Below are 27,400 nucleotides of genomic sequence, written 5' to 3'. Positions count from 1 at the left end.
ACAAGGCAGGTCCTACAGGCCCTAGTTTCTACCTTAACAGCACTATCAACAAAGCAGGTCCTACAGGACCTAGTTTCTACCTTCTTAACAACACTATCAACAAGGCAGGTCCTACAGGCCCTAGTTTCTACCTTCAACACTATCAACAAGGCAGGTACTACAGGCCCTAGTTTCTACCTTCAACACTATCAACAAGGCAGGTCCTACAGGCCCTAGTTTCTACCTTAACAGCACTATCAACAAAGCAGGTCCTACAGGACCTAGTTTCTACCTTCTTAACAACACTATCAACAAGGCAGGTCCTACAGGCCCTAGTTTCTACCTTCAACGCTATCAACAAGACAGGTCCTACGGGCCCTAGTTTCTACCTTCAACACTATCAACAAGACAGGTCCTACAGGCCCTAGTTTCTACCTTCTTAACAACACTATCAACAAGGCAGGTCCTACAGGCCTTAGTTTCTACCTTTTTAAACAACACTATCAACAAGGCAGGTCCTACAGGCCCTAGTTTCTACCTTCATAACAACACTATCAACAAGGCAGGTCCTACAGGCCCTAGTTTCTACCTTTTTAAACAACACTATCAACAAGGCAGGTCCTATAGGCCCTAGTTTTGTTTCACCTTGACTCCTGTTCAGTCTTGTGGTCCGGTGCCACAAAAAAAGGACTTATGAAAATTGCAATTGGCTCAGAACTGGGCGGCACGGCTGGCCTTTGGATGTACACGGAGAGCTAACATTAATAATATGCATGTCAATCTCTCCTGGCTCAAAGTGGAGGAGAGATCGACTTCATCACTACTTGTATTTATGAGAGGTATTGACATGTTGAATGCACTGAGCTGTCTGTTTGAACTACTGGCACACAGCTCAGACACCCATCCATACCCCACAAGACATGCCACCAGAGGTCTTCACAGTTCCCAAGTCCCGAACAGACTATGGGAGGCGCACAGTACTACATAGAGCCATGACTAACATGGAACTACAGTATATTTCACATCAGGTAAGTCATGTAAGCAGTAAAATAAGATTTTTTTTTAAACTTATGAAAATACACCTTATATGGAACAGTGGGGACTGTGAAAAGAGACACATGCATACACGATAACATACGCATGGATTTTGTGTTGTAGTGTAGTAGCCAGAGGGCGCACACTTAGTGTGTTGTAGTGTAGTAGCCAGAGGGCACACACTTAGTGTGTTGTAGTGTAGTAGCCAGAGGGCGCACACTTAGTGTGTTGTAGTGTAGTAGCCAGAGGGCGCACACTTAGTGTGTTGTAGTGTAGTAGCCAGAGGGCGCACACTTAGTGTGTTGTGAAATCTGTAGTGAATGTGTAGTGTCTTAACACTTAGTACTTATTTATGTAGTAAGAAAGACTCTGAATACAAGCAATTGAACTGGAGCGTCACATTTACTCAAACTAGTTAGTACCAGAATAACATAGAACAATACTGCGCATGACCAAGGGCGCTCCATCCTTAAAGGGGACATCAGTAATTTACATTTACGTCATTTAGCAGACGCTCTTATCCAGAGCGACTTACAAATTGGTGCATTCACCTTATGACATCCAGTGGAACAGCCACTTTACAATAGTTCATCTAAATCTTTTAAGGGGGGGGGGGTGAGAAGGATTACTTTATCCTACAGAACATAACAAAATGTATTGTTAAAAAAAAAAAAAAATGGTATAACTGCCTTAAATGTTTGCTGGACCCCAAGATAAGAGTCCCGTCTACCTTGGCAGAACTAATGGGGATCCTTAATAAATACACATGGATGTGGCATTGTAAATATGTGTCGGTGGAGTGGTGGCCTGAGGGAACAACACTGACTGTGTTGCGTCAGGTGTGACGTTATGGAACGGTCTCGCGTTGCTGGACCCCGGCAACCGTTGCCTTGGTAACAGCCAATAGGGTTCCATAATAAATACAAGATGCTGATATAAGAAGGATTTTATCAAATTAATTTTGACATTGACTCTCTCTCTGTGTGTGTGTGTGTGTGTGTGTGTGTGTATGCTAATTTATCTTAGCTTAAGGACAATACCAGGTGCAAACTGCCAGCCATCATAAGTAAATACCTTTGGGAAATGTTAAACGCTGTATTGTGAGCTAGCTATCTACAGCAGGCCACTGTGTATAGACTAATGAGCTGCTTGTTAGCTAGCTATCTGCAGTAGGCCACAGTGTGTAGACTAATGAGCTGCTTGTTAGCTAGCTATCTGCAGCAGGCTACAGTGTGTAGGCTAATGAGCTGCTTGTTAGCTAGCTATCTGCAGCAGGCTACAGTGTGGGCTAATGAGCTGCTTGTTAGCTAGCTATCTGCAGCAGGCCACTGTGTGTAGGCTAATGAGCTGCTTGTTAGCTAGCTATCTGCAGCAGGCCACAGTGTGGGCTAATGAGCTGCTTGTTAGCTAGTTATCTGCAGTAGGCCACAGTGTGGGCTAATGAGCTGCTTGTTAGCTAGCTATCTGCAGCAGGCCACAGTGTAGACTAATGGGCTGCTTGTTAGCTAGCTATCTGCAGCAGGCTACAGTGTGTAGGCTAATGAGCTGCTTGTTAGCTAGCTATCTGCAGCAGGCCACTGTGTGGGCTAATGAGCTGCTTGTTAGCTAGCTATCTGCAGCAGGCCACTGTATAGACTAATGAGCTGCTTGTTAGCTAGCTATCTGCAGTAGGCCACTGTGTAGGCTAATGAGCTGCTTGTTAGCTAGCTATCTAGTCAACTATACATACTATAGCTAAGTGAAATATCATCAACTAGTTAACTTCAAAGGGTAAAGGGAGTATTGGTACTAGTTAGACAGGGCAGATTGTGGGAGGACATCATGAAAGGGAGTATTGGTACTAGTTAGACAGGGTAAAGGGAGTATTGGTACTAGTTAGACAGGGTAAATGGAGTATTGGTACTAGTTAGACAGGGTAAAGGGAGTATTGGTACTAGTTAGACAGGGCAGATTGTGGGAGGACATCATGAAAGGGAGTATTGGTACTAGTTAGACAGGGTAAAGGGAGTATTGGTACTAGTTAGACAGGGTAAAGGTACTAGTTAGACAGGGTAAAGGGAGTATTGGTACTAGTTAGACAGGGTAAAGGGAGTATTGGTACTAAATAAATTAAGACAAAAAAAAGTATTATTTTATTACAAAGAAGCATCCCGTCCACTAGATTATACGTCACGCTAGAAACATCGCCATCTGTTGTCTGGAGTGGGTAACGCAGTTGAGGAAAATATTTGATTTTCAGACAAAGTTTCTTTCAAAAGATTAATATTATATTGAGACTTACAAAGAGAAGCTTTGGTTCATCAATGAACTTTTGACGAGTGAGAATTATAGACTTCACATCTAGTACACATCTGTATTCTATGCCAATTCTGATTCATTCAGTCAACAGATAATATCAAAATAAACAACTCTATACTGCTTCTACATAGTGGATGGGAACATTCATGTTTTTCATGTCAACAACTTATCCATGTTGTTATAAAAACGCCATCACATTTTCATCGTCCTTTATCTTGACGACAAGTAAACAAATGAACTCGATGAAACAGAACGACTAAATTCAAGAGGTTTCAATGTTCAAAATGAAGAAATGCTCATTCTATTAATCTATTCCATAATGTACATGGTGCAATATCTAAATCGTGTATTCAAATCAAATTAATTTAGCGAAAAGCCAGATCACATTCAAGAGGTTTAAGGTTAGAATCAAGAAATCCAAAACTCCATTAATCTATATAATAATATCCCCAAATTATTAAAGTTCATAATCAAAACAAAATACAAATTGTGTTTAATCTGATTTTAGATCAGGTCTCCAGATAAACATAAAAAAAAAAAAGTTTTTAAAGTTCATATAAACAATATGACTTCTCAATCAAAAACTTAAGTCAGAACACAGTCTCTCTATTCTCTCATGTGATTTCAGATCCTCTAACTGGGAAAATGTCTTTCCACACTGAGAGCAGTGGTATGTCTTCTCCTCCTGTGTATGTATTCTTTCATGCTTATTCAGATGTCTTAATCGGTTAAATGTCTTTCCACACAGGGAGCAGTAGTACGTCTTATCCCCTCCAGTGTGTGTCCTGTCATGTCTATTCAAGGCTCCTAACTTGGTAAAACTCTTTCCACACAGGGAGCAGTGGTAGGGCTTTTCTTGTGTGTGTTTTGTCTCATGCTCTTTTAGGTTCCCTAAGCGGGTAAAATTCTTTCCACAAAGGGAGCATTGGAAAGGCTTTCCCCCTGTGTGTATCTTCTCATGCTCCTTCAGGGCCCCTAACTTGGTAAAACTCTTTCCACACAGGGAGCATTGGAAAGGCTTTTCCCCTGTGTGTATCTTCTCATGCTCCTTCAGCCTCCCTAACTGGGTAAAACGCTTTCCACACTGGGAACATTGGAAAGGTTTTTCCCCTGTGTGTGAACTCTCATGGGTTTTCAGGCTCCCTAACCAGGCGAAAGTCATTCCACACTGGGAACAGTGGAACGGTTTCTCTCCAGAGTGTATTCTCTTATGCTCCCTTAGGCTTCCTAACCAGGTAAATCTCTTTCCACACTGGGAACATTGGAAAGGCTTTTCTCCTGTGTGTTTTCTCTCGTGCTGTTTTAGGTACCCTAACCAACTAAAACTCTTTCCACAGTGGGAGCAGTGGTGTTGTCTCCCTGGTTTGGGCGTCTCTGGGTCTGGTTCCCCTGAAGGACTCTTCCCGCTGTCAGAGTGAGAGTCTGGTCTCTCTCCTGCCAAAGACAAACAGATTATTTTAGTTAAAACAGAGACCTGAATGAAATCTCCAAATGATAAAATGGTCTTCCTATGAGGTTTAATCCAGACTAGATCCCTCAAAAGAATAGTGTCTGTAGTGTTTTGTAGGCCAATAAAAACATGTTTCAACTTGACTATTGTGAAGCATGTATTAGACCTAATTAATAAATAGACTAGTCAGTATAGGATACATGTATTAGACCTAATGGATAAATAGACTAGTCAGTATAGGATACATGTATTAGACCTAATGGATAAATAGACGAGTCAGTATAGGATACACGTATTAGACCTAATGGATAAATAGACTAGTCAGTATAGGATACATGTATTAGACCTAATGGATAAATAGACTAGTCAGTATAAGATACAGTATTCTGACACCTTAGCTTGGTTTCAAACAATTCATAAATTGTATTGAATGTATCCCTTTGTTTCTAATTTGTAGTACTTTAATATAATGGCATTGCAGAATATTATAAATAGTTGTGTTTGAATACCCATGTTAACATACTGTAACTACATACTTAATGAGTATATACTACATACTATTAGTTAATTGTAGTACACTGTAACTACTTAATGAGTATATACCACATACTATTAGTTAATTGTAGTATACTGTAACTACTTAATGAGTATATACTACATACTATTAGTTAATTGTAGTACACTGTAACTACTTAATGAGTATATACCACATACTATTAGTTAATTGTAGTATACTGTAACTACTTAATGAGTATATACTACATACTATTAGTTATTTGTAGTAGACTGTAACTACATACTTAATTTGAGTATATACCACATACTATTAGTTATTTGTAGTATACTGTAACTACATACTATTAGTTATTTGTAGTAGACTGTAACTACATACTTAATGTATATACTGTAACACATACTATTAGTTATTTGTAACTACATACTTAATGATACTGTACTACTAAGTCACTGTAACTACTTAACTATATACCACATACTATTAGTTATTTGTAGTATATACTGGCTATTTGTAGTAACCTCACTGTAACTACATACTATCATAGTATATACTACATACTATTAGTTATTTGTAGTATGACTGTAACTACATACTTAATGAGTATATCCACAGTTATTATTTGTAGTAGACTGTAACTACATACTATTAGTTATTTGTAGTAGACTGTAACTACATACTTAATGAGTATATACCACATACTATTAGTTAATTGTAGTATACTGTAACTACATACTATTAGTTATTTGTAGTATACTGTAACTACATACTTAATGAGTATATACCACATACTATTAGTTATTTGTAGTAGACTGTAACTACATACTATTAGTTATTTGTAGTAGACTGTAACTACATACTTAATGAGTATATACCACATACTATTAGTTATTTGTAGTATACTGTAACTACATACTATTAGTTCATTTTAGTAGTATAAACGACTGTTTCCTTTCAGATGAGTGTACTGTTTTCCTGGGCTCGGATGTGATGTGTGCTATGCAACCTCTTGCTAGCTAAAACTAGTACATTTTACTCATCCAGGAATGTAGTAGTGTAACTACGCCGCAGTTCTTATAGTGTTCAACTTTCCTAGAAGTTTCTTTCAGATGAGTGTACCTAGAGCTTTCTCCACTGGCTTCCAGTTGATGCTGCATCCGCTACAACCTCTTGCCCACAACCTGTAGTTAGCATAACGGCCCTAGTACCGCAGGGCAGGCTTGAACCGCAGGGCTTTACCCCATTTACTGGGCACCGTCCACAACCGCAGGGCACCGTTGAGCCTACAACCACCTGTCTGGTTATAGTAGTGGTAGTGTCTACAGTAGTAATGTTCAGTAGTGACTGGTTATAGTAGTGGTAGTGTCTACAGTAGTAATGGTAGTGACTGGACTGGTTATAGTAGTGGTAGGGACACCTGGTTATAACCCCAGTGTCTCTTTAGGTAATGGTAGTGACTGGTTATAGTAATGGTAGTGACTGGTTATAGTAGTGGTAGTGTCTGGTTATAGTAGTGGTAGTGTTCCACTGGTTATAGTAGTGGTAGTGACTGGTTATAGTAGTGGTACTGGTTATAGTAGTGGTCTGGTTATAGTAGTGGTAGTGTCTAAACTTATAGTAGTGGTAGTGACTAATTATAGTAGTGGTAGTGTCTGGTTATAGTAGTGGTAGTGGGTTAAGTAGTGGTAGTAGTATAGGTAGTGTCTACAGTAGTAGACCTAGTGTCTGGTTATAGTGGTAGTGACTAGTAGTGGTAGTGACTGGTTATAGTAGTGGTAGTGACTGGTTATAGTAGTGGTAGTGACCTAATGGTAGTGTCTATAGTAGTGGTAGTGACTGGTTATAGTAGTGGTAGTGACTGGTTATAGTGGTAGTGTTATAGTAGTGGTAGTTTGTGGTAGTGACTGGTTATAGTATGGTAGTGTCTGGTTATAGTAGTAGTAGTGTCTGGTTATAGTAACATAGTGTCTACATAGTAGTGGTAGTGTCTGGTTATAGTAGTGGTAGTAGACTGGTAATAGTAGTGGTAGTAGTGTAGTACATAGTATTAGTTAATGGTAGTATACTGTAACTACAGTAGTAATGGTTAGTATATACCACATAGTAGTGGTAGTTATTTATAGTAGTGGTAGTACTGTAACTACAGTAGTAATGGTAGTGTCTACAGTAGTATGGTAGTTATAGTGGTTATAGTTATAGTGTAGTGACTGGTTATAGTAGTGGTAGTGACTGGTTATAGTAGTGGTAGTGTCTACAGTAGTAATGGTAGTGTCTGGTATAGTAGTGGTAGTGTCTGGTTATAGTAGTGGTAGTGTCTGGTTATAGTAATGACATAGTATCTGGTTATAGTAGTGGTAGTGTCTGGTTATAGTAGTGGTAGTGAGTTATAGTAGTGGTAGTATTGGTTAATAGTAGTAGTAGTGTCTACAGTAGTAATGGTAGTGTACTCTGGTTATAGTAGTGGTAGTGTCTGGTTATAGTAGTGGTAGTGTCTGGTTATAGTAGTGGTAGTGTCTGGTTATAGTAGTGGTAGTGTGTAGTAGTACTGTAGTGTCTACATAGTAGTAATGGTTATAGTAGTGTCTGGTTACAGTAGTAGTGACTGGTAGTGGTAGGACTGTTATAGTAGTGGTAGTGACTGGTTATAGTAGTGGTAGTGACTACAGTAGTAATGGTAGACTGGTGTAGTGGTACTTAAGTAGTACTGGTAGTGACTGGTTATAGTAGTGGTAGTGACTGGTTATAGTAGTGGTAGTGACTGGTTATAGTAGTGGTAGTGACTGGTTATAGTAGTGGTAGTGACTGGTACATAGTAGTGGTAGTGACTGGTTATAGTAGTGGTAGTGACTGGTTATAGTAGTGGTAGTGACTTTATAGTAGTGGTAGTGACTGGTTATAGTAGTGGTAGTGACTGGTTATAGTAGTGGTAGTGACTGGTTATAGTAGTAGTGACTGTTATAGTAGTGGTAGTACTGGTTATAGTAGTGGTAGTGACTGGTAACTAGTAGTGGTAGTGATGGTTATAGTAGTGTAGTGACTGGTTATAGTAGTGGTAGTGACTGGTTACTAGTAGTGGTAGTGACTGGTTATAGTAGTAGACTGGTAGTACATACTTAATGAGTAGTGGTAGTGACTGGTTATAGTATTGGTAGTGACTGGTTATAGTAGTGGTAGTGATTGGTTATAGTGTAGTGACTGGTTATAGTAGTGGTAGTGACTGGTTATAGTAGTGGTAGTATACTGTTATAGTAGTGGTAGTGATGGTTATAGTAGTGGTAGTGACTGGTTATAGTAGTGGTAGTGACTGGTTATAGTATGATAGTGACTGGTTATAGTAGTGATAGTGACTGGTTATAGTAGTGGTAGTGACTAGTTAGTTGGTATAGTAGACTGGTTATAGTAGTGGTAGTGACTGGTTATAGTAGTGGTAGTGACTGGTTATAGTAGTGGTAGTGACTGGTTATAGTAGTGGTAGTGACTGGTTATAGTAGTGGTAGTGACTGGTTATAGTAGTGGTAGTGACTGGTTATAGTAGTGGTAGTGACTGGTTATAGTAGTGGTAGTGACTGGTTATAGTATGGTAGTGACTGGTTATAGTAGTGGTAGTGACTGGTTATAGTAGTGGTAGTGACTGGTTATAGTAGTGGTAGTGACTGGTTATAGTAGTGGTAGTGACTGGTTATAGTAGTGGTAGTGACTGGTTATAGTAGTGGTAGTGACTGGTTATAGTAGTGGTAGTGACTGGTTATAGTAATGGTAGTGACTGGTTATAGTAGTGGTAGTGTCTGGTTATAGTAGTGGTAGTGACTGGTTATAGTAGTGGTAGTGACTGGTTATAGTAGTGGTAGTGACTGGTTATAGTAGTGGTAGTGACTGGTTATAGTAGTGGTAGTGACTGGTTATAGTAGTGGTAGTGACTGGTTATAGTAGTGGTAGTGTCTACAGTAGTAATGATAGTGACTGGTTATAGTAGTGATAGTGACTGGTTATAGTAGTGGTAGTGACTGGTTATAGTAGTGGTAGTGACTGGTTATAGTAGTGGTAGTGACTGGTTATAGTAGTGGTAGTGACTGGTAGTGGTAGTGACTGGTTATAGTAGTGGTAGTGACTGGTTATAGTAGTGGTAGTGACTGGTTATAGTAGTGGTAGTGACTGGTTATAGTAGTGGTAGTGACTGGTTATAGTAGTGGTAGTGACTGGTTATAGTAGTGGTAGTGACTGGTTATAGTAGTGGTAGTGACTGGTTATAGTAGTGGTAGTGACTGGTTATAGTAGTGGTAGTGACTGGTTATAGTAGTGGTAGTGACTGGTTATAGTAGTGGTAGTGACTGGTTATAGTAGTGGTAGTGACTGGTTATAGTAGTGGTAGTGACTGGTTATAGTAGTGGTAGTGACTGGTTATAGTAATGGTAGTGACTGGTTATAGTAGTGGTAGTGTCTGGTTATAGTAGTGGTAGTGACTGGTTATAGTAGTGGTAGTGACTGGTTATAGTAGTGGTAGTGACTGGTTATAGTAGTGGTAGTGACTGGTTATAGTAGTGGTAGTGACTGGTTATAGTAGTGGTAGTGACTGGTTATAGTAGTGGTAGTGGTTTGGTGTATCTAGCTTGAATGGTTCAATAGTTTACTGGTAGTGGGTTATTTTATGTAAATTTATGCACATTTATATAGGTTAGTCGATAATGGATTGAAGATAGGATATCCTAAACATGTGAACATTGGTTTGGTGTATGTAGCTGTACTTGTGGTGGTCAGTAGCGTTGTGGTTGTGGTCAGTATCTGTAGTCAATAGGTGTGGTCTGTGGTAGTCAGTAGTTGGCGTCGGTAGGTGAGGTCTGTGGTAGTCAGTAGTTGTGGTCAGTATCTGTAGTCGGTAGGTGTGGTCTGTGGTAGTCAGTAGTTGGCGTCAGTAGGTGAGGTCTGTGGTAGTCAGTAGTTGTGGTCAGTATCTGTAGTCAGTAGGTGTGATCTGTGGTAGTCAGTAGTTGTGGTCAGTATCTGTAGTCAGTAGTTGTGGTCAGTATCTGTAGTCAGTAGGTGTGGTCTGTGGTAGTCAGTAGTTGGCGTCAGTAGGTGTGGTCTATGGTAGTCAGTAGTTGGCGTCAGTATCTGTAGTCGGTAGGTGTGGTCTGTGGTAGTCAGTAGTTGGCATCAGTAGGTGAGGTCTGTGGTAGTCAGTAGTTGTGGTCAGTATCTGTAGTCAGTAGGTGTGGTCTGTGGTAGTCAGTAGTTGTGGTCAGTATCTGTAGTCAGTAGGTGTGATCTGTGGTAGTCAGTAGTTGTGGTCAGTATCTGTAGTCAGTAGGTGTGATCTGTGGTAGTCAGTAGTTGGCATCAGTAGGTGAGGTCTGTGGTAGTCAGTAGTTGTGGTCAGTATCTGTAGTCGGTAGGTGTGGTCTGTGGTAGTCAGTAGTTGGCGTCAGTAGGTGTGGTCTGTGGTAGTCAGTAGTTGTGGTCAGTATCTGTAGTCAGTAGGTGTGGTCTGTGGTAGTCAGTAGTTGGCGTCAGTAGGTGTGGTCTGTGGTAGTCAGTAGTTGTGGTCAGTATCTGTAGTCGGTAGGTGTGGTCTGTGGTAGTCAGTAGTTGTGGTCAGTATCTGTAGTCGGTAGGTGTGGTCAGTGTCTCAGGTTCAGCCTAATGGGACTACCTCCCTGCTTTGAGGATATAGAGTATTCATTTATATTGTTTACAAACAAAGGAGTAAAACAAGCTTATATTTTAGGTTCGGAGTTCAGTGGACATTTATAAGTTGTATTCTCCAAGAATCAATGGCGAGGCTCAGAGCCAGATATTAAAACGATATATTAATTCAACAAGGGCAGTTTGTGGCCCTGCTTTTAAGACAGTACTCACTGGTGATAATCAGATCTTCAGTCTCCTCTCCTTCCTCTTCATCTCCCAAAACGTCTTCCTCCTCTTTTCTTAAGATAGCCTCCTCTGCCACAACAAAGGGTTCTTTCTCTTCTTCCACTGTGACAGTCTCTATCCCCTCTTCATCTTTCACTCTAAAATGTTCTCTCTCTTCTTTCACTGTAACATCATCCTCTTCTTTCAATGTGATACTGATAGCCTCCTCTTCCTCCTTTTTCATTCTGAAAGCTTCTTCCTCTCCTTTTACTGAAACATCCTCTTCTTCTTTCATGACAATGTTCATCCCCAGAGGTTCTTTCTCCGTCCAGTAGACCTCCTCTTCTTTAACAGGAGGAGAGTAGCTTAGTGAACTCATGGTCTGGGATGTTAGCTAGCTAGCGGGTTAGCATTAACGACTAGCCTGGAGCTAATCTAATTTATCCAGCCAGCTAGCTACCCGATTTACAAAGTAAATATGAAATTAAATGGGGCAACTAGCTATACGAAAGAAGTATGTTTTAAAACACAGAAAAATATACACTGAACGCGTCTAAAGAGCTCCAATGTTTCGGCTATGTTGCCTAGCAAGCTACCGAGATAGCTCAACAAGCTGTTGTTAATAAAGAAGCGGCCCGTCCACTAGATTAGACGTCACACTCGGCAGCGTCGCCTTAAAGACGAATGACAACATCCAACATGGCGCCTGGTGCGGTTGCTAGGTGATTTGTGGAGCAAACGCAAAGCCCTCTATATGTAGATGTATATAATGATTGTCCAATAATGGTGCAGGCTTTCCACATTTTATTTCCATTCAGACAGAAATATGTTCCATTAATTAAATCATTTTTTTTTTTTACAATCAGCACATTTTACAATCTGACATGGTGAAAAAATACTGATGGTAAGATTCATGAGGTGGTGAATGTTTTTTTTTAAAGTCAACAATTTATCAATGTTGTTATCAAAACAACAGCATCCTATTTTCATACAACAACGACCTCTGTCATTGCCAACAAAGGGTATATAACAAAGTATTGAGATAAACTTTTGTTATTGACCAAATACTTATTTTCCACCATAATTTGCAAATAAATTCATAAAAAATCCTACAGTGATTTTCTGGATTTTTTTTCTCATTTTGTCTGTCATAGTTGAAGTGTACCTATGATGAAAATTACAGGCCTCTCATCTTTTTAAAAGGGAGAATTTGCACAATTGGTGGCTGACTAAATATTTTTTTTGCCACACTATATTTTTTTAAACAATTAAATATTGCCTTGGTGACCTAGTGACTTCAAACAAGGTTCAGAATGTCCCTTCAATGGGCCTACACATTGCACACCCTTTTGTTGGTCATTTGGGGTGGCAGGGTAGCCTAGTGGTTAGAGCATTGGACTAGTAACCGAAAGGTTCAAGTTCAAATCCCAGAGCTGACAAGGTACAAAATATGTTGTTCTATCCCTGAACAGGCAGTTAACCCACTGTTCCTAGGCCGTCATTGAAAATAAGAATTTGTTCTTTAACTGACTGGCCTAGTAAAACAAAGGTAAAAAAATCTCATCTCATGCGATTTTACGTGAATTTTGTAAACTTTCAAATTTCAATAGCTCCTTGACCATCAAACTACCTATCTACCAAGAATCTGCATGAACCCTTCTAGTCTGAAGAGGTGATAAATAGGTATATTCTCTCTCTGGGTTGAAGAGGTGATAAATAGGTATACTCTCTCTCTCTGGGTTGTAGAGGTGATAAATAGGTATTCTCTCTCTCTCTCTGGGTTGAAGAGGTGATAAATAGGTATACTCTCTCTCTCTCTCTCTGGGTTGAAGAGGTGATAAATAGGTATTCTCTCTCTCTCTCTCTCTCTGGGTTGAAGAGGTGATAAATAGGTATACTCTCTCTCTCTCTCTCTGGGTTGTAGAGGTGATAAATAGGTATACTCTCTCTGGGTTGAAGAGGTGATAAATAGGTATACTCTCTCTCTCTCTGGGTTGTAGAGGTGATAAATAGGTATACTCTCTCTCTCTGGGTTGAAGAGGTGATAAATAGGTATACTCTCTCTGGGTTGAAGAGGTGATAAATAGGTATTCTCTCTCTCTCTCTCTCTCTGGGTTGTAGAGGTGATAAATAGGTATTCTCTCTCTCTCTCTCTCTCTGGGTTGTAGAGGTGATAAATAGGTATTCTCTCTCTCTCTCTCTCTCTCTGGGTTGTAGAGGTGATAAATAGGTATACTCTCTCTCTCTGGGTTGTAGAGGTGATAAATAGGTATACTCTCTCTGGGTTGAAGAGGTGATACATAGGTATACTCTCTCTGGGTTGAAGAGGTGATAAATAGGTATATTCTCTCTCTGGGTTGTAGAGGTGATAAATAGGTATTCTCTCTCTCTCTCTCTGGGTTGTAGAGGTGATAAATAGGTATACTCTCTCTCTCTCTCTCTCTCTGGGTTGTAGAGGTGATAAATAGGTATACTCTCTCTCTGGGTTGAAGAGGTGATAAATAGGTATATTCTCTCTCTGGGTTGTAGAGGTGATAAATAGGTATACTCTCTCTCTCTCTGGGTTGTAGAGGTGATAAATAGGTATATTCTCTCTCTGGGTTGTAGAGGTGATAAATAGGTATACTCTCTCTCTCTCTGGGTTGAAGAGGTGATAAATAGGTATACTCTCTCTCTGGGTTGAAGAGGTGATAAATAGGTATACTCTCTCTCTGGGTTGAAGAGGTGATAAATAGGTATACTCTCTCTCTCTCTGGGTTGTAGAGGTGATAAATAGGTCTACTCTCTCTCTGGGTTGAAGAGGTGATAAATAGGTATACTCTCTCTCTCTCTCTCTGGGTTGAAGAGGTGATAAATAGGTATACTCTCTCTCTCTCTCTCTCTCTGGGTTGAAGAGGTGATAAATAGGTATACTCTCTCTCTCTCTCTCTCTCTCTCTGGGTTGAAGAGGTGATAAATAGGTATACTCTCTCTCTGGGTTGAAGAGGTGATAAATAGGTATACTCTCTCTGGGTTGAAGAGGTGATAAATAGGTATACTCTCTCTCTCTCTCTCTCTGGGTTGAAGAGGTGATAAATAGGTATACTCTCTCTCTGGGTTGAAGAGGTGATAAATAGGTATATTCTCTCTCTGGGTTGTAGAGGTGATAAATAGGTATACTCTCTCTCTCTCTCTCTCTGGGTTGTAGAGGTGATAAATAGGTATATTCTCTCTCTGGGTTGTAGAGGTGATAAATAGGTATACTCTCTCTCTCTCTCTGGGTTGAAGAGGTGATAAATAGGTATACTCTCTCTCTCTGGGTTGAAGAGGTGATAAATAGGTATACTCTCTCTCTGGGTTGAAGAGGTGATAAATAGGTATACTCTCTCTCTGGGTTGAAGAGGTGATAAATAGGTATACACTCTCTCTCTCTCTCTCTGGGTTGAAGAGGTGATAAATAGGTATACTCTCTCTCTCTCTCTGGGTTGAAGAGGTGATAAATAGGTATACTCTCTCTCTCTCTCTGGGTTGAAGAGGTGATAAATAGGTATACTCTCTCTCTGGGTTGAAGAGGTGATAAATAGGTATACTCTCTCTCTGGGTTGTAGAGGTGATAAATAGGTATACTCTCTCTCTCTGGGTTGAAGAGGTGATAAATAGGTATACTCTCTCTCTGGGTTGAAGAGGTGATAAATAGGTATACTCTCTCTCTCTCTCTGGGTTGAAGAGGTGATAAATAGGTATACTCTCTCTCTGGGTTGTAGAGGTGATAAATAGGTATACTCTGTCTCTCTCTGGGTTGAAGAGGTGATACATAGGTATACTCTCTCTCTCTCTGGGTTGTAGAGGTGATAAATAGGTATACTCTCTCTCTCTCTGGGTTGAAGAGGTGATAAATAGGTATATTCTCTCTCTGGGTTGTAGAGGTGATAAATAGGTATACTATCTCTGGGTTGTAGAGGTGATAAATAGGTATACTCTCTCTCTCTCTCTGGGTTGTAGAGGTGATAAATAGGTATACTCTCTCTCTCTCTCTCTGGGTTGAAGAGGTGATAAATAGGTATACTCTCTCTCTCTCTGGGTTGTAGAGGTGATAAATAGGTATACTCTCTCTCTCTCTCTGGGTTGAAGAGGTGATAAATAGGTATATTCTCTCTCTGGGTTGTAGAGGTGATAAATAGGTATACTATCTCTGGGTTGTAGAGGTGATAAATAGGTATACTCTCTCTCTCTCTCTCTCTGGACTGAAGAGGTGATAAATAGGTATACTCTCTCTCTCTCTCTCTCTGGGTTGTAGAGGTGATAAATAGGTATACTCTCTCTCTGGGTTGAAGAGGTGATAAATAGGTATACTCTGTCTCTCTGGGTTGTAGAGGTGATAAATAGGTATACTCTCTCTCTGGGTTGAAGAGGTGATAAATAGGTCTACTCTCTCTCTGGGTTGTAGAGGTGATAAATAGGTATACTCTCTCTCTCTGGGTTGAAGAGGTGATAAATAGGTATACTCTCTCTCTCTCTCTCTGGGTTGTAGAGGTGATAAATAGGTATACTCTCTCTCTCTCTCTGGGTTGTAGAGGTGATAAATAGGTATACTCTCTCTCTGGGTTGAAGAGGTGATAAATAGGTATACTCTCTCTCTCTCTGGGTTGTAGAGGTGATAAATAGGTATACTCTCTCTCTCTCTGGGTTGAAGAGAAGATAAATAGGTATACTCTCTCTCTCTCTCTCTGGGTTGAAGAGGTGATAAATAGGTATACTCTCTCTCTCTCTCTCTCTGGGTTGAAGAGGTGATAAATAGGTATACTCTCTCTCTGGGTTGAAGAGGTGATAAATAGGTATACTCTCTCTCTGGGTTGAAGAGGTGATAAATAGGTATACTCTCTCTCTCTCTCTCTCTCTCTCTCTGGGTTGAAGAGGTGATAAATAGGTATACTCTCTCTCTGGGTTGAAGAGGTGATAAATAGGTATACTCTCTCTCTCTCTCTCTCTCTCTCTCTGGTTGAAGAGGTGATAAATAGGTATACTCTCTCTCTGGGTTGAAGAGGTGATAAATAGGTATACTCTCTCTCTCTCTCTCTGGGTTGTAGAGGTGATAAATAGGTATACTCTCTCTCTGGGTTGTAGAGGTGATAAATAGGTATACTCTCTCTCTGGGTTGAAGAGGTGATACATAGGTATACTCTCTCTCTCTCTGGGTTGTAGAGGTGATAAATAGGTATACTCTCTCTCTGGGTTGAAGAGGTGATAAATAGGTATACTCTCTCTGGGTTGAAGAGGTGATAAATGGGTATACTCTGTCTCTCTGGGTTGTAGAGGTGATAAATAGGTATACTCTCTCTCTGGGTTGTAGAGGTGATAAATAGGTATACTCTCTCTCTGGGTTGAAGAGGTGATACATAGGTATACTCTCTCTCTGGGCTGAAGAGGTGATAAATAGGTTCTCTCTATAAGGTTGTAAGGTAACAAAATGTGGAAAAATGTCTTGGGGGGTCTGAATACTTTCCAAAGGCATTGTATGACTTCATGACTGCCCCTCGCGAAAAACAAAATGGCAGTCAGGGTGAAATATAACTGCAGAATGCTGTGTCAAACATTAAATTCAAGAGGTTTAAGGTTAGAATCAAGAAATGCAAAAACTCCATTCATCTAATATATAGAGAGCAATATCCCCAGAATATAATGAACAACAGAGGGTTTATACTTGTATGCCAACACATTAAAGTTCATAATCAAAACACATTGTTTTGTATTCATCATTTGCCGTGACGTTACTATCATTAATCTGACGACTGTTATTTATTTGATCAAACTATATTGAATTGATACTCAATTATATTAATCATGAAACAATGAACTCATTAGGAATATGGGGCACCACGGGAACAGTTGTTTAATAACCTTTTACGACTAGGGGGCGATATTTTACTTTTTGGATAAAAAACATTCCCGTTTTGAACAAGATATTTTGTCACGAAAAGATGCTCGACTATGCATATAATTGACAGCTTTGGATAGAAAGCACTCTGATGTTTCCAAAACTGCAAAGATATTGTCTGTGAGTGCAGCAGAACTGATGTTACAGGCAAAACCCAGATAAAAATCCAAAATCCTCTCATTTTTTAAAACCGCCTCATGCCAATGACTCCTTATATGGCTGTGAATGAGCTACGAATGAGCTTACGTTTTCTACGTATTCCCCAAGGTGTCTACAGCATTGTGACGTCTTTTTACGCATTTCTGTTGACGAATAGCCGTAAGGGACCACATTTAGCAAGTGGTCACCTGATGTCTCCCGCAGAAAATCTTGCGTAAAATACTGAGGTAGCCATTTTTCCAATCGCTTCTTATGAGAAACCAATTGCCTCGACGGATATATTATCGAATATATATGTTAAAAACACCTTGAGGATTGATCCTAAACAACATTTGCCATGTTTCTGTCGATATTATGGAGCTAATTTGGAAAAAAGTTTGCCGTTGTAGTGATAGCATTTTCCGGTCGATTTCTCAGCCAAGCATGATGAACAAACGGGAGCTATTTCGCCTATAAAAATAATATTTTTGGAAAAAAGGAACATTTGCTATCGAACTGGGAGTCTCCTGAGTGAAAACATCCAAATTATCTCAAGAATATATAGATATTATAACAGTAACTCATTTAATCATTTCCTCGTATCAGTATCATTGTGAACGTCATGACTTCTTGAAATCGGTACAAACCCAAGTCTCACTGACTATTTCCATACCACACAAATTGATTTGATTATTTATTTACTAAAAAAATAAATGATAACATAGGATACACAAACATGGTATAGGTTATTGATTGGAAACTTAATACGACGGCAACAAGTCCCTAGCGGACTAACACGATATGACACTTGTTACACAAGATGGAGAGTTAGAGAAAGAAAGAGACGCAACACGGATACATTTGGGAACTACGCCCACAGTATAGCCCTTAATATCTTGCCCCAAGCTGCCACTATTCTGGGTAAGAAGTAACGCATGTATTTACGCGCTGGAGGTCTCTGTCGGGTATCACTGTTGGGCCCGTCGTGGGCCGGGTTCCTGCTTGATGAGGAGGGTTTAGTTGGGCCTTCTCTCTGTTGGGCCCTTCGTGGGCCGGGTTCCCACTTGATGAGGAGGTTCCTTCTTATTTCGGCTGGCCTTCTCCGGTCGTTCTCAGGTGTAAGGCTCTGATTTGTCCACAAAATGTCACGATGTCCTTTTTTTAGTTGTCTGATTACTTTGCACTCATTCTGGAAGAGTGGGTTGATTGTTAAGAGGTTCCGTTGTCTTCTTCAATGTGTTGTGTTTTGCGCTGTGGGTGGAGGGGGGGATGTGACTAATCGTAGATCTCAGCGACAGCTCGTGGTCCTCCTAGTCTGATATGATCATTCTTAACTCAATGTTTTTATACCCTCGTGTAAAACGGAGGCCTTTTTCGTCACTCTGACCCGTTCTCCGGGCTCCCTGGGGCGTGGCTAGTTATGAGGCAAGGTATCAGAATTACTATCTCGTTAGAGTACTAAAATCACAATCCTAATCATCACAAAAACATTCTCTTTAACCTTGATATTTTCTACACAACGTACAGAATGTAAACCTTAAATGTAAATGTAAACCTTGATATACATAGTGCGAAAGTTCTTGAAGTTAATGCTTTCATTAAAACCTATTTCTAACAATTTTAATGACATCACAAAATAGACATTACATTTTCCATATTCCATCTCTCATCGTTCCCAACATTCGGATGTTGGAATATATTGTCCCAGTGTCCATCGTTTGATGTTGAAGTTTTTTGGGTCGTCTAAGAATCTCTCGGTAACAAAGAGACATTCCAGTCGCCCAAATTAGACCCCAAAAGGAATAGTCCCCAAAAGGAATAGTCTGCTGCCTACAATATACAATCGACGGTGACGGTCATAAAACCCCCATATCCCTCCCTCTATTGGACACTGATCCACTGTAATAGTCTGCTGCCTACCAATCAACGGTGAGGTGTCATAAAACCCCCATATCCCTCCCTCTATTGAAGGCTGATCCACTGTAATAGTCTGCTGCCTACAATATACAATCGATGGTGAGGTGTCATAAAACCCCCATATCCCTCCCTCCATTGGACGCTGATCCACTGTAACCTGATCCTCAGATCCTCACAGGAGTCATGGCAACAGTATATCTGGAGAGAGAGAGAGCCATGATTCCGTGTAACAGAGTATGTTAGAAATCGTTGGATCCTCACAGGAGAGTCATGTCAGTCTCCAGATGAAAACTAAGACAAAAAAAGTAAGTCTATTTCAATAATGATTTCATTTGGCAGAAACAAAAAAAAACTCAATTCTGAGTCAAAAACACAAGTCAGAACACAGCCTCTCTATTCTCTCATGTGTTTTCAGGTCCTCTGACTGGGAAAATGTCTTTCCACACTGAGAGCAGTGGTATGTCTTCTCCTCCTGTCTATGTATTCTTTCATGCTTATTCAGATGCCTTAACCGGTTAAATCTCTGTCCACACAGGGAGCAGCGGTAGGTCTTATCCCCTCCTATGTGTGTCCTGTCATGCACATTCAGGGCCCCTAACTTGGTAAAACTCATTCCACACAGGGAGCAGCGGTAGAGCTTTTCGTGTGTGTGTGTCCTCTCATGGAGTTTCAGAGTCGTTAACCACCTAAAACTCTTTTCACACTGGGAACAGTGGTTGGGCTTTTCTCCTGTATGTATTCTCTCATGTGATTTCAGGTGTAGTAATCGGGTAAAACTTTTTCCACAGTAGGAGCAGTGGTGTCGTCTCGCTGGTTTGGGTGTCACTGGGTCTGGTTCCCCTGAAGGACTCTTCCCGCTGTTAGAGTGGGAGTCTGGTCTCTCTCCTGCCAAAGACAAACAGAGTATTTAGTTAAATACTTAAGAGACCCGAATAAAACTTATACATGATAAAACTGGCTCCATGTTAGAGGAGGAGTCTGGTGAAGAGCTCCGGTCTGAGAAACTGACTGATGCTGCCCCCTCTGTGACATCGCTGCCCCCTCTGTGACATCGCTGCCCCCTCTGTGACATCGCTGCCCCCTCTGTGACATCGCTGCCCCCTCTGTGACATCGCTGCCCCCTCTGTGACATCGCTGCTCCCTCTGTGACATCGCTGCTCCCTCTGTGACATCGCTGCTCCCTCTGTGACCATCGTTGCCCCCTCTGTGACCATCGTTGCCCCCTCCTTTTAAACTACTGCCCAGCCTTTCTGAACTGCCTGACTGAACAACACCTTATCATCTGAAGCTGTGGAAGACCATCACCAAGACCAGCCAGATCTCTACATGGGGTTTGTTAGTTTTGACAGTCTGGGGGGGGGGGGGGGGGGGATTGATCATGATGTTTAATCAGCTTCTTGATATGCCACACCTGTCAGGTGGATGGATTATCTTGGCAAAGGAGAAATGCTCACTCACAGAATGACTGCCCATTAACTTCAAGGAGGGGTCCCCTTGAGGCCCAGTGGTTCTGGTGTTAAAAAGACTTGGTGGCTTTAACAACACAGGACAGTAGATCTCCAGGAAGAGGGTTGGGCAGAACCTACAGGACAGTAGATCTCCAGGAAGAGGGTTGGGCAGAACCTACAGGACAGTAGATCTCCAGGAAAAGGGTTGGGCTGAAAACCCACAGGACAGTAGATCTCCAGGAAGAGGGTTGGACTGAAAACCCACAGGACAGTAGATCTCCAGGAAGAGGGTTGGACTGAAAACCTACAGGACAGTAGATCTCTAGGAAGAGGGTTGGACTGAAAACCTACAGGACAGTAGATCTCCAGGAAGAGGGTTGGACTGAAAACCTACAGGACAGTAGATCTCCAGGAAGAGGGTTGGGCTGAAAACCTACAGGACAGTAGATCTCCAGGAAGAGGGTTGGGCAGCACAGGCTTAGATCACAGACATCATTGTGCTGCCTTATTTCCAGACCTTTCCAAGGCCTTCAACACTGTTGACCATCACATTTTCATTCAAAAGTTTGACTGAAATAGGCCTGGATCATTATTATTATTATTATTTAATACATTTGCAAACATTAAAAAATAAATAAACAGGTTTTCTCTTTGTCATTACGGGGTATTGTGATGTCACTATGGGGTATTGTGATGTCATTACGGGGTATTGTGATGTCACTATGGGGTATTGTCCATCTGTTGTAACTTGTATAGTCACCTGTATACAGACCTACAGTAAATAACACTGGTCCATCATGTTGTAACTTGTATAGTATGCAGACCTACAGTAAATAACACTGGTCCAGCTGTATGCAGACCTACAGTAAATAACACTGGTCCATCTGTTGTAACTTGTATAGTCAGCTGTATGCAGACCTACAGTAAATAACACTGGTCCATCTGTTGTAAAAATCTTAAAATCTTTGGAGGGAGTTGAAAGTCTGTGTTGCCCAGCAACAGCCCCAAAACATCACTGCTCTAGAGGAGATCTGCATGGAGGAATGGGCCAAAATACCAGCAACAGTGTGTGAAAACCTTGTGAAGACTTACAGAAAACGTTTGACCTCTGTAGTTGCCAACAAAGGGTATATAACAAAGTATTGAGATAAACATTTGTTATTGACCAAATACTTATTTTCCACCATAATTTGCAAATAAATTCATTAAAAATCCTACAATGTGATTTTCGGGATTTTTTTCCTCATTTTGTCTGTCATAGTTGAAGTGTACCTATGATGAAAATTACAGGCCTCTCATCTTTTTAAGTGGGAGAACTTGCACAATTGGTGGCTGACTAAATACTTTTTTGCCCCACTGTATTTCAAGGTCTACCTTCAAACTCAGTGCCTCTTTGCTTGACATCATGGGAAAATCAAAAGAAATCAGCCAAGACCTCAGAAAAAAATTGTGGACCTCCACAAGTCTGGTTCATTCTTGTTTCATCCTTGGGAGCAATTTCCAAACACCTGAAGGTACCACGTTCATCTGTACAAACAATGGTACGCAAGTATAAACGCCATCGGACCACACAGCCATCATACCGCTCAGGAAGGAGACGCGTTCTGTCTCCCAGAGATTAATGTACTTTGGTGCGAAAAGTGCAAATCAATCCCAAAACAACAGCAAAGGACCTTGTGAAGATGCTGGAGGAAACTGGTACAAAACGATCTATATCCACAGTAAATCGAGTTCTATATCGACATAACCTGAAAGGCCGCTCAGCAAGGAAGAAGCCACTGCTCCAAAACCATCATAAAAAAGTCAGACTATGGTTTGCAACTACACATGGGGACAAAGATCATACATTTTGGAGAAATGTCCTCTGCTCTGATGAAACAAAAATAAAACTGTTTGGCCATAATGACCATCGTTATGTTTGGAGGAAAAGGGGGGACGCTTGCAAGCCGAAGAACATCATCCCAACCGTGAAGCACGGGGGTGGCAGCATCATGTTGTGGGGGTGCTTTTCTGCAGGAGGGACTGGTGCGCTTCACAAAATAGATGGCATCATGAGGAAAGAAGAAGATATCAAGATATCAGTCAGGAAGTTAAAGCTTGGTCGTAAATGGGTCTTCCAAATGGACAATTACCCTAAGCATACTTCCAAAGTTGTGGCAAAATGGCTTAAGGACCACAAAGTCAAGGTATTGGAGTGGCCATCACAAAGCCCTGACCTCAATTCCATAGAAAATTTGTGGGCAGAACTGACAAAGCGTGAGCGAGCAAGGAGGCCTACAAACCTGACTCAGTTACACCAGCTCTGTCAGGAGGAATGGGCCAAAATTCACCCAACCTATTGTTGGAAGCTTGTGGAAGACTACCCAAAAAGTTTGACCGAAGTTAAACAATTTAAAGGCAATGCTACCGAATACTAATTGAGTGTATGTAAACTTCTGACCCACTGGGAATGTGATGAAAGAAATAAAAGCTCAAATAAATCACTCTCTCTACTATTATTCTGATATTTCACATTCTTAAAAATAAAGCGGTGATCCTAACTAACCTAAGACAGGGAATGTTTTATTAGGATTAAACGTCAAGAATTGTGAAAACTGAGTTTAAATGCATTTGGCTAAGGTGTATGTAAACTTCCAACTTCAACTTGCCATTGCCTCAACTGTTGGCCAGCCTATGTTAGAGCTGCTATCTGACCTTGTTACCTAACAGTATTGTGATGTCATTATGGGTTATTGTGATGTCATTATGGGTTATTGTGTGTAGATCGATGAGGATAAACATTTAATCCATGTTTAGAATAAGGCTGTAACGTAACAAAATGTGTAAAAAAAGTCAAGGGGTCTGAATATTTTCCGAAGGCACCCGGAGGTCTCTCCATTGACCCAACTGTTGGCCAGACTATGTTAGACCTGCTAAATGACCTTGTTACCTAACAGTATTGTGATGTCATTATGGGTTAAGGCACTGGAGGTCTCGCCATTGACCCACCTGTTGGCCAGACTATGTTAGAGCTGCTATCTGACCTTGTTACCTAACAGTATTGTGATGTCATTATGGGTTATTGTGTGTAGATCGATGAGGATAAACATTTAATCCATGTTTAGAATAAGGCTGTAACGTAACAAAATGTGTAAAAAAAGTCAAGGGGTCTGAATATTTTCCGAAGGCACTGGAGGTCTCTCCATTGACCCAACTGTTGGCCAGACTATGTTAGACCTGCTATCTGACCTTGTTACCTAACAGAACGCCCTGGCAGGTTTAAAACTTGTACTGTAATGTGGACATGGACTATTATGGGGTATTGTGATGTCACTATGGGGTGTTGTGATGTCATTGGTTTAAAACTCGTACTGTAATGTGGACAAGACTAAATACATGTTGTTCTGTAGTTCAGGATGTTTCAGATGGACCATATATTTATTCACTGGGTGGTTTTTCCCATCGATCGGGTTCCTATAAATATCTGGGCATTTGGATTGACAAAGACTTCATGTTTTTGTTTTTTTTAACATATGGATGAGATAGTTAAAAAGCTCGGATTTAAACCGGGCTTCTTCTTTTTATTTTTTAGCTCTTGCCTCTCCCTAAAACAGCATAAATCAGATTGTACAGTCAACTGTTCCTGGCAGTTCTTGATTATGGTGACTGTAGAAAAGGCATACAGCACCGTTTCCCAGAATGCAGCAGTCACTACCCTTAAACCTTTGGATGCCATCTAGCATACAGCACCGTTTCCCAGAATGCAGCAGTCACTACCCTTAAACCTTTGGATGCCATCTAGCATACAGCACCGTTTCCCAGAATGCAGCAGTCACTACCCTTAAACCTTTGCATGCCATCTACCATACAGCACCACTTGTCTTATCACTGGTGACAGCTCTGATACTCACCACTGCATCCTGTATCAAAAGGTTGGCTGGTCCCTTGGTATTGGAAAGGCTTTTCCCCTGCGTGTATCTTCTCATGCTTCTTCAGGCTCCTTAACCAGGCGAAACTCTTTTCACACTGGGAACATTGGAAAGGCTTTTCCCCTGCGTGTATCTTCTCATGCCGATTTAGATTCCCTAAACAGGTAAAACTCTTTCCACACTGGGAACATTGGAAAGGCTTTTCTCCTATGTGTTTTTTCTCATGCCGTTTTAGGTCCCCTGAGAGGGAGAATCTCATTTCACATTGGGAGCAGTGGTGTTGTCTCCCTGGTTTGGGCGTCTCTGGCTCTGGTTCCCCTGAAGGACTCTTCCCGCTGTCAGAGTGAGAGTCTGGTCTCTCTCCTGCCAAAGACAAACAGACCTGAATAAAACTTCTACATGATAAAACTTGCCCCCTCTGTGACGTCGCTGCCCCCTCTGTTGGGCCAGTAACTGAAATGTTGCTGGGTTCGGTAGGTAGCCTAGTGGTTAGAGAGTTGGGCCAGTAACTGAAATGTTGATGGGTTCGGTAGGTAGCCTAGTGGTTAGAGAGTTGGGCCAGTAACTGAAATGTTGCTGGGTTCGGTAGGTAGTCTAGTGGTTAGAGAGTTGGACCAGTAACTGAAATGTTGATGGGTTCGGTAGGTAGCCTAGTGGTTAGAGAGTTGGACCAGTAACTGAAATGTTGATGGGTTCGGTAGGTAGCCTAGTGGTTAGAGAGTTGGACCAGTAACTGAAATGTTGATGGGTTCGGTAGGTAGCCTAGTGGTTAGAGAGTTGGACCAGTAACTGAAATGTTGATGGGTTCGGTAGGTAGCCTAGTGGTTAGAGTGTTGGACCAGTAACTGAAATGTTGATGGGTTCGGTAGGTAGCCTAGTGGTTAGAGAGTTGGACCAGTAACTGAAATGTTGATGGGTTCGGTAGGTAGCCTAGTGGTTAGAGAGTTGGACCAGTAACTGAAATGTTGATGGGTTCGGTAGGTAGCCTAGTGGTTAGAGAGTTGGACCAGTAACTGAAATGTTGATGGGTTCGGTAGGTAGCCTAGTGGTTAGAGAGTTGGACCAGTAACTGAAATGTTGATGGGTTCGGTAGGTCGCCTAGTGGTTAGAGAGTTGGACCAGTAACTGAAATGTTGATGGGTTCGGTAGGTAGCCTAGTGGTTAGAGAGTTGGACCAGTAACTGAAATGTTGATGGGTTCGGTAGGTAGCCTAGTGGTTAGAGAGTTGGGCCAGTAACTGAAATGTTGCTGGGTTGAATCCCCAAGCTGACAAGGTAAAAATCTGTTGTTCTGCCCTTGAACAACCCACTGTTCCCCGGTAGGCCACCACTGTAAATAATATGTTCTTTACTGACTTGCCTGGTTAAATAAAATATTTTTTTGGGGGGGGGATAATCATGAATAATAATGAGTGAGAAAGGTTAACAGGCAGTTAACCCACTGTTCCCAGGCCGTCATTGAAAATAAGAATGTGTTCTTAACTGACTTGCCTGGTTAAATAAAGGTAAAATAAAAATACCATACTCCTTATTGGTACTTAAACATTTTATATCTCCACTTTCCTAATAAACAGATAGGGGAGAGTAGCTGAGGGTTTGAACAAATGGAACATCTCTAATTCATAGACAGAGCTGTGGATGCAAGGACCCACCATGAGATCAAAATTATTGTTTTAACCACGTTTTGAGTCAAATACAGTGTTTGTTTACATTTTCATTGTTTACAAGCTTATATTTGGGGTTCTGGTGAGGAGCACATTTCAGTGTAATGACCCTTTGGCTTTAAAACCACACATTAGTTCAACAACTGCAGAGTTTCTGGCTGTGTTTTTAAGACAGTACTCACTGGTGTTAATCAGATCTTCAGTCTCCTCTTCCTTTCCTTCATCTCCCAAAAGATCATCCTCTTCTTTGTTCAATGTTACAGCCTCCTCTTCCTCCTTCACTCTAAACTGTTCTTTCTCTTCTTTCAGGACAATGTTCAGCCCCAGAGCATCTTTCTCCGTCCAGCAGACCTCCTCTTCTTTAACAGGAGGAGAGTAGCTTAGTGAACTCATGGTCAGAGATGTTAGCTAGCTAGCATTAACGATAAGCTTAGTGCTAGACTCGGTATAATCAACACATTTAACAAGCAAATTACTTTACGTTAAATAGTAGTTACGTAAAGAGTATTGTGTTAAAAAATACCGAGATCAATATACAGAAAAATGGTCTAAAGAGCTTGTTTTCGATTGTATGCTGGCTACCAGGCTAAAGAGGTGGTTGAATGAGTCAGTATCCGTGTTGGTGAAACAGCTTCCGGTGTCGTTTGGTCCACTAGATATGACGTCACCATCTGAAGGTCGCATATCGCCGTCAGCTGACTGGAATGGGTAACGCAGTTTAGAAAAATATTCACTACATTGTTTATTCGTTTAAAGATGAGCAAATATGTTTTGTCTGACTTCTTTACAGCCAATACATTCGTCTATGCAGACCTGTAGCTACATGTGACTATGTACATTATGAATATATACTGTTAGAATAGTTTAATGCAGACCTGTAGCTACATGTGAATATGTACATTATGAATACAGACCTATAGCTACATGTGAATATGTACATTATGAATGCAGACCTATAGCTACATGTTAATATATACTGGTAGAATAGTTTAATGCAGACCTATAGCTACATGTGAATATGTACATTATGAATGCAGACCTAGAGCTACATGTGAATATGTACATTATTAATGCAGACCTATAGCTACATTTGAATATGTACATTATGAATATATACTGTTAGAATAGTTTAATGCAGACCTATAGCTACATGTGAATATGTACATTATGAATGCAGACCTATAGCTACATTTGAATATGTACATTATGAATATATACTGTTAGAATAGTTTAATGCAGACCTAGAGCTACATGTGAATATGTACATTATGAATGCAGACCTATAGCTA

The 27,400-nt window shown here is 40.8% G+C and overlaps 2 protein-coding genes across 2 annotated transcripts; both read right to left on the bottom strand.

Moving 5' to 3' along the window:
• Positions 1–1,743: 1,743 nt before the first annotated feature.
• Positions 1,744–11,791, bottom strand: LOC124024441 (zinc finger protein OZF-like). Its single transcript, XM_046338335.1, has 2 exons — positions 11,130–11,791; positions 1,744–4,746 (listed from the first exon to the last, which is right to left on the bottom strand). The coding sequence occupies exons 1-2, from the start codon at positions 11,500–11,502 to the stop codon at positions 3,890–3,892; spliced, it is 1,230 nt and encodes a 409-aa protein (XP_046194291.1). The 5' UTR covers positions 11,503–11,791; the 3' UTR covers positions 1,744–3,889.
• A 6,071-nt stretch (positions 11,792–17,862) lies between these two features.
• LOC124024440 (zinc finger protein 135-like) lies at positions 17,863–26,749 on the bottom strand. Its single transcript, XM_046338334.1, has 3 exons — positions 26,294–26,749; positions 24,431–24,811; positions 17,863–19,977 (listed from the first exon to the last, which is right to left on the bottom strand). The coding sequence occupies exons 1-3, from the start codon at positions 26,502–26,504 to the stop codon at positions 19,457–19,459; spliced, it is 1,113 nt and encodes a 370-aa protein (XP_046194290.1). The 5' UTR covers positions 26,505–26,749; the 3' UTR covers positions 17,863–19,456.
• Positions 26,750–27,400: the final 651 nt, after the last annotated feature.

This window comes from Oncorhynchus gorbuscha, unplaced genomic scaffold, assembly GCF_021184085.1.
Source record: "Oncorhynchus gorbuscha isolate QuinsamMale2020 ecotype Even-year unplaced genomic scaffold, OgorEven_v1.0 Un_scaffold_1853, whole genome shotgun sequence".
Classification (NCBI taxonomy): Eukaryota; Metazoa; Chordata; class Actinopteri; order Salmoniformes; family Salmonidae; genus Oncorhynchus; species Oncorhynchus gorbuscha.
Note: the sequence above shows the minus strand (reverse complement) of the source record. Positions and strands in the feature narration are given on the sequence as shown.

Bases quoted from the DNA above. Each gene is read 5' to 3' on its own strand.
- LOC124024441 (XM_046338335.1), bottom strand. From the start codon at position 11,502: ATGAGTTCACTAAGCTACTCTCCTCCTGTTAAAGAAGAGGAGGTCTAC. The intron at 4,747-11,129 runs GTGAGTACTGTC...TGTCTTTGGCAG, and splicing joins TGAAGATCTGATTATCACCA to GAGAGAGACCAGACTCTCAC.
- LOC124024440 (XM_046338334.1), bottom strand. From the start codon at position 26,504: ATGAGTTCACTAAGCTACTCTCCTCCTGTTAAAGAAGAGGAGGTCTGC. The intron at 24,812-26,293 runs GTGAGTACTGTC...TGTCTTTGGCAG, and splicing joins TGAAGATCTGATTAACACCA to GAGAGAGACCAGACTCTCAC. The intron at 19,978-24,430 runs GTGAGTATCAGA...TGTCTTTGGCAG, and splicing joins TTTTGATACAGGATGCAGTG to GAGAGAGACCAGACTCCCAC.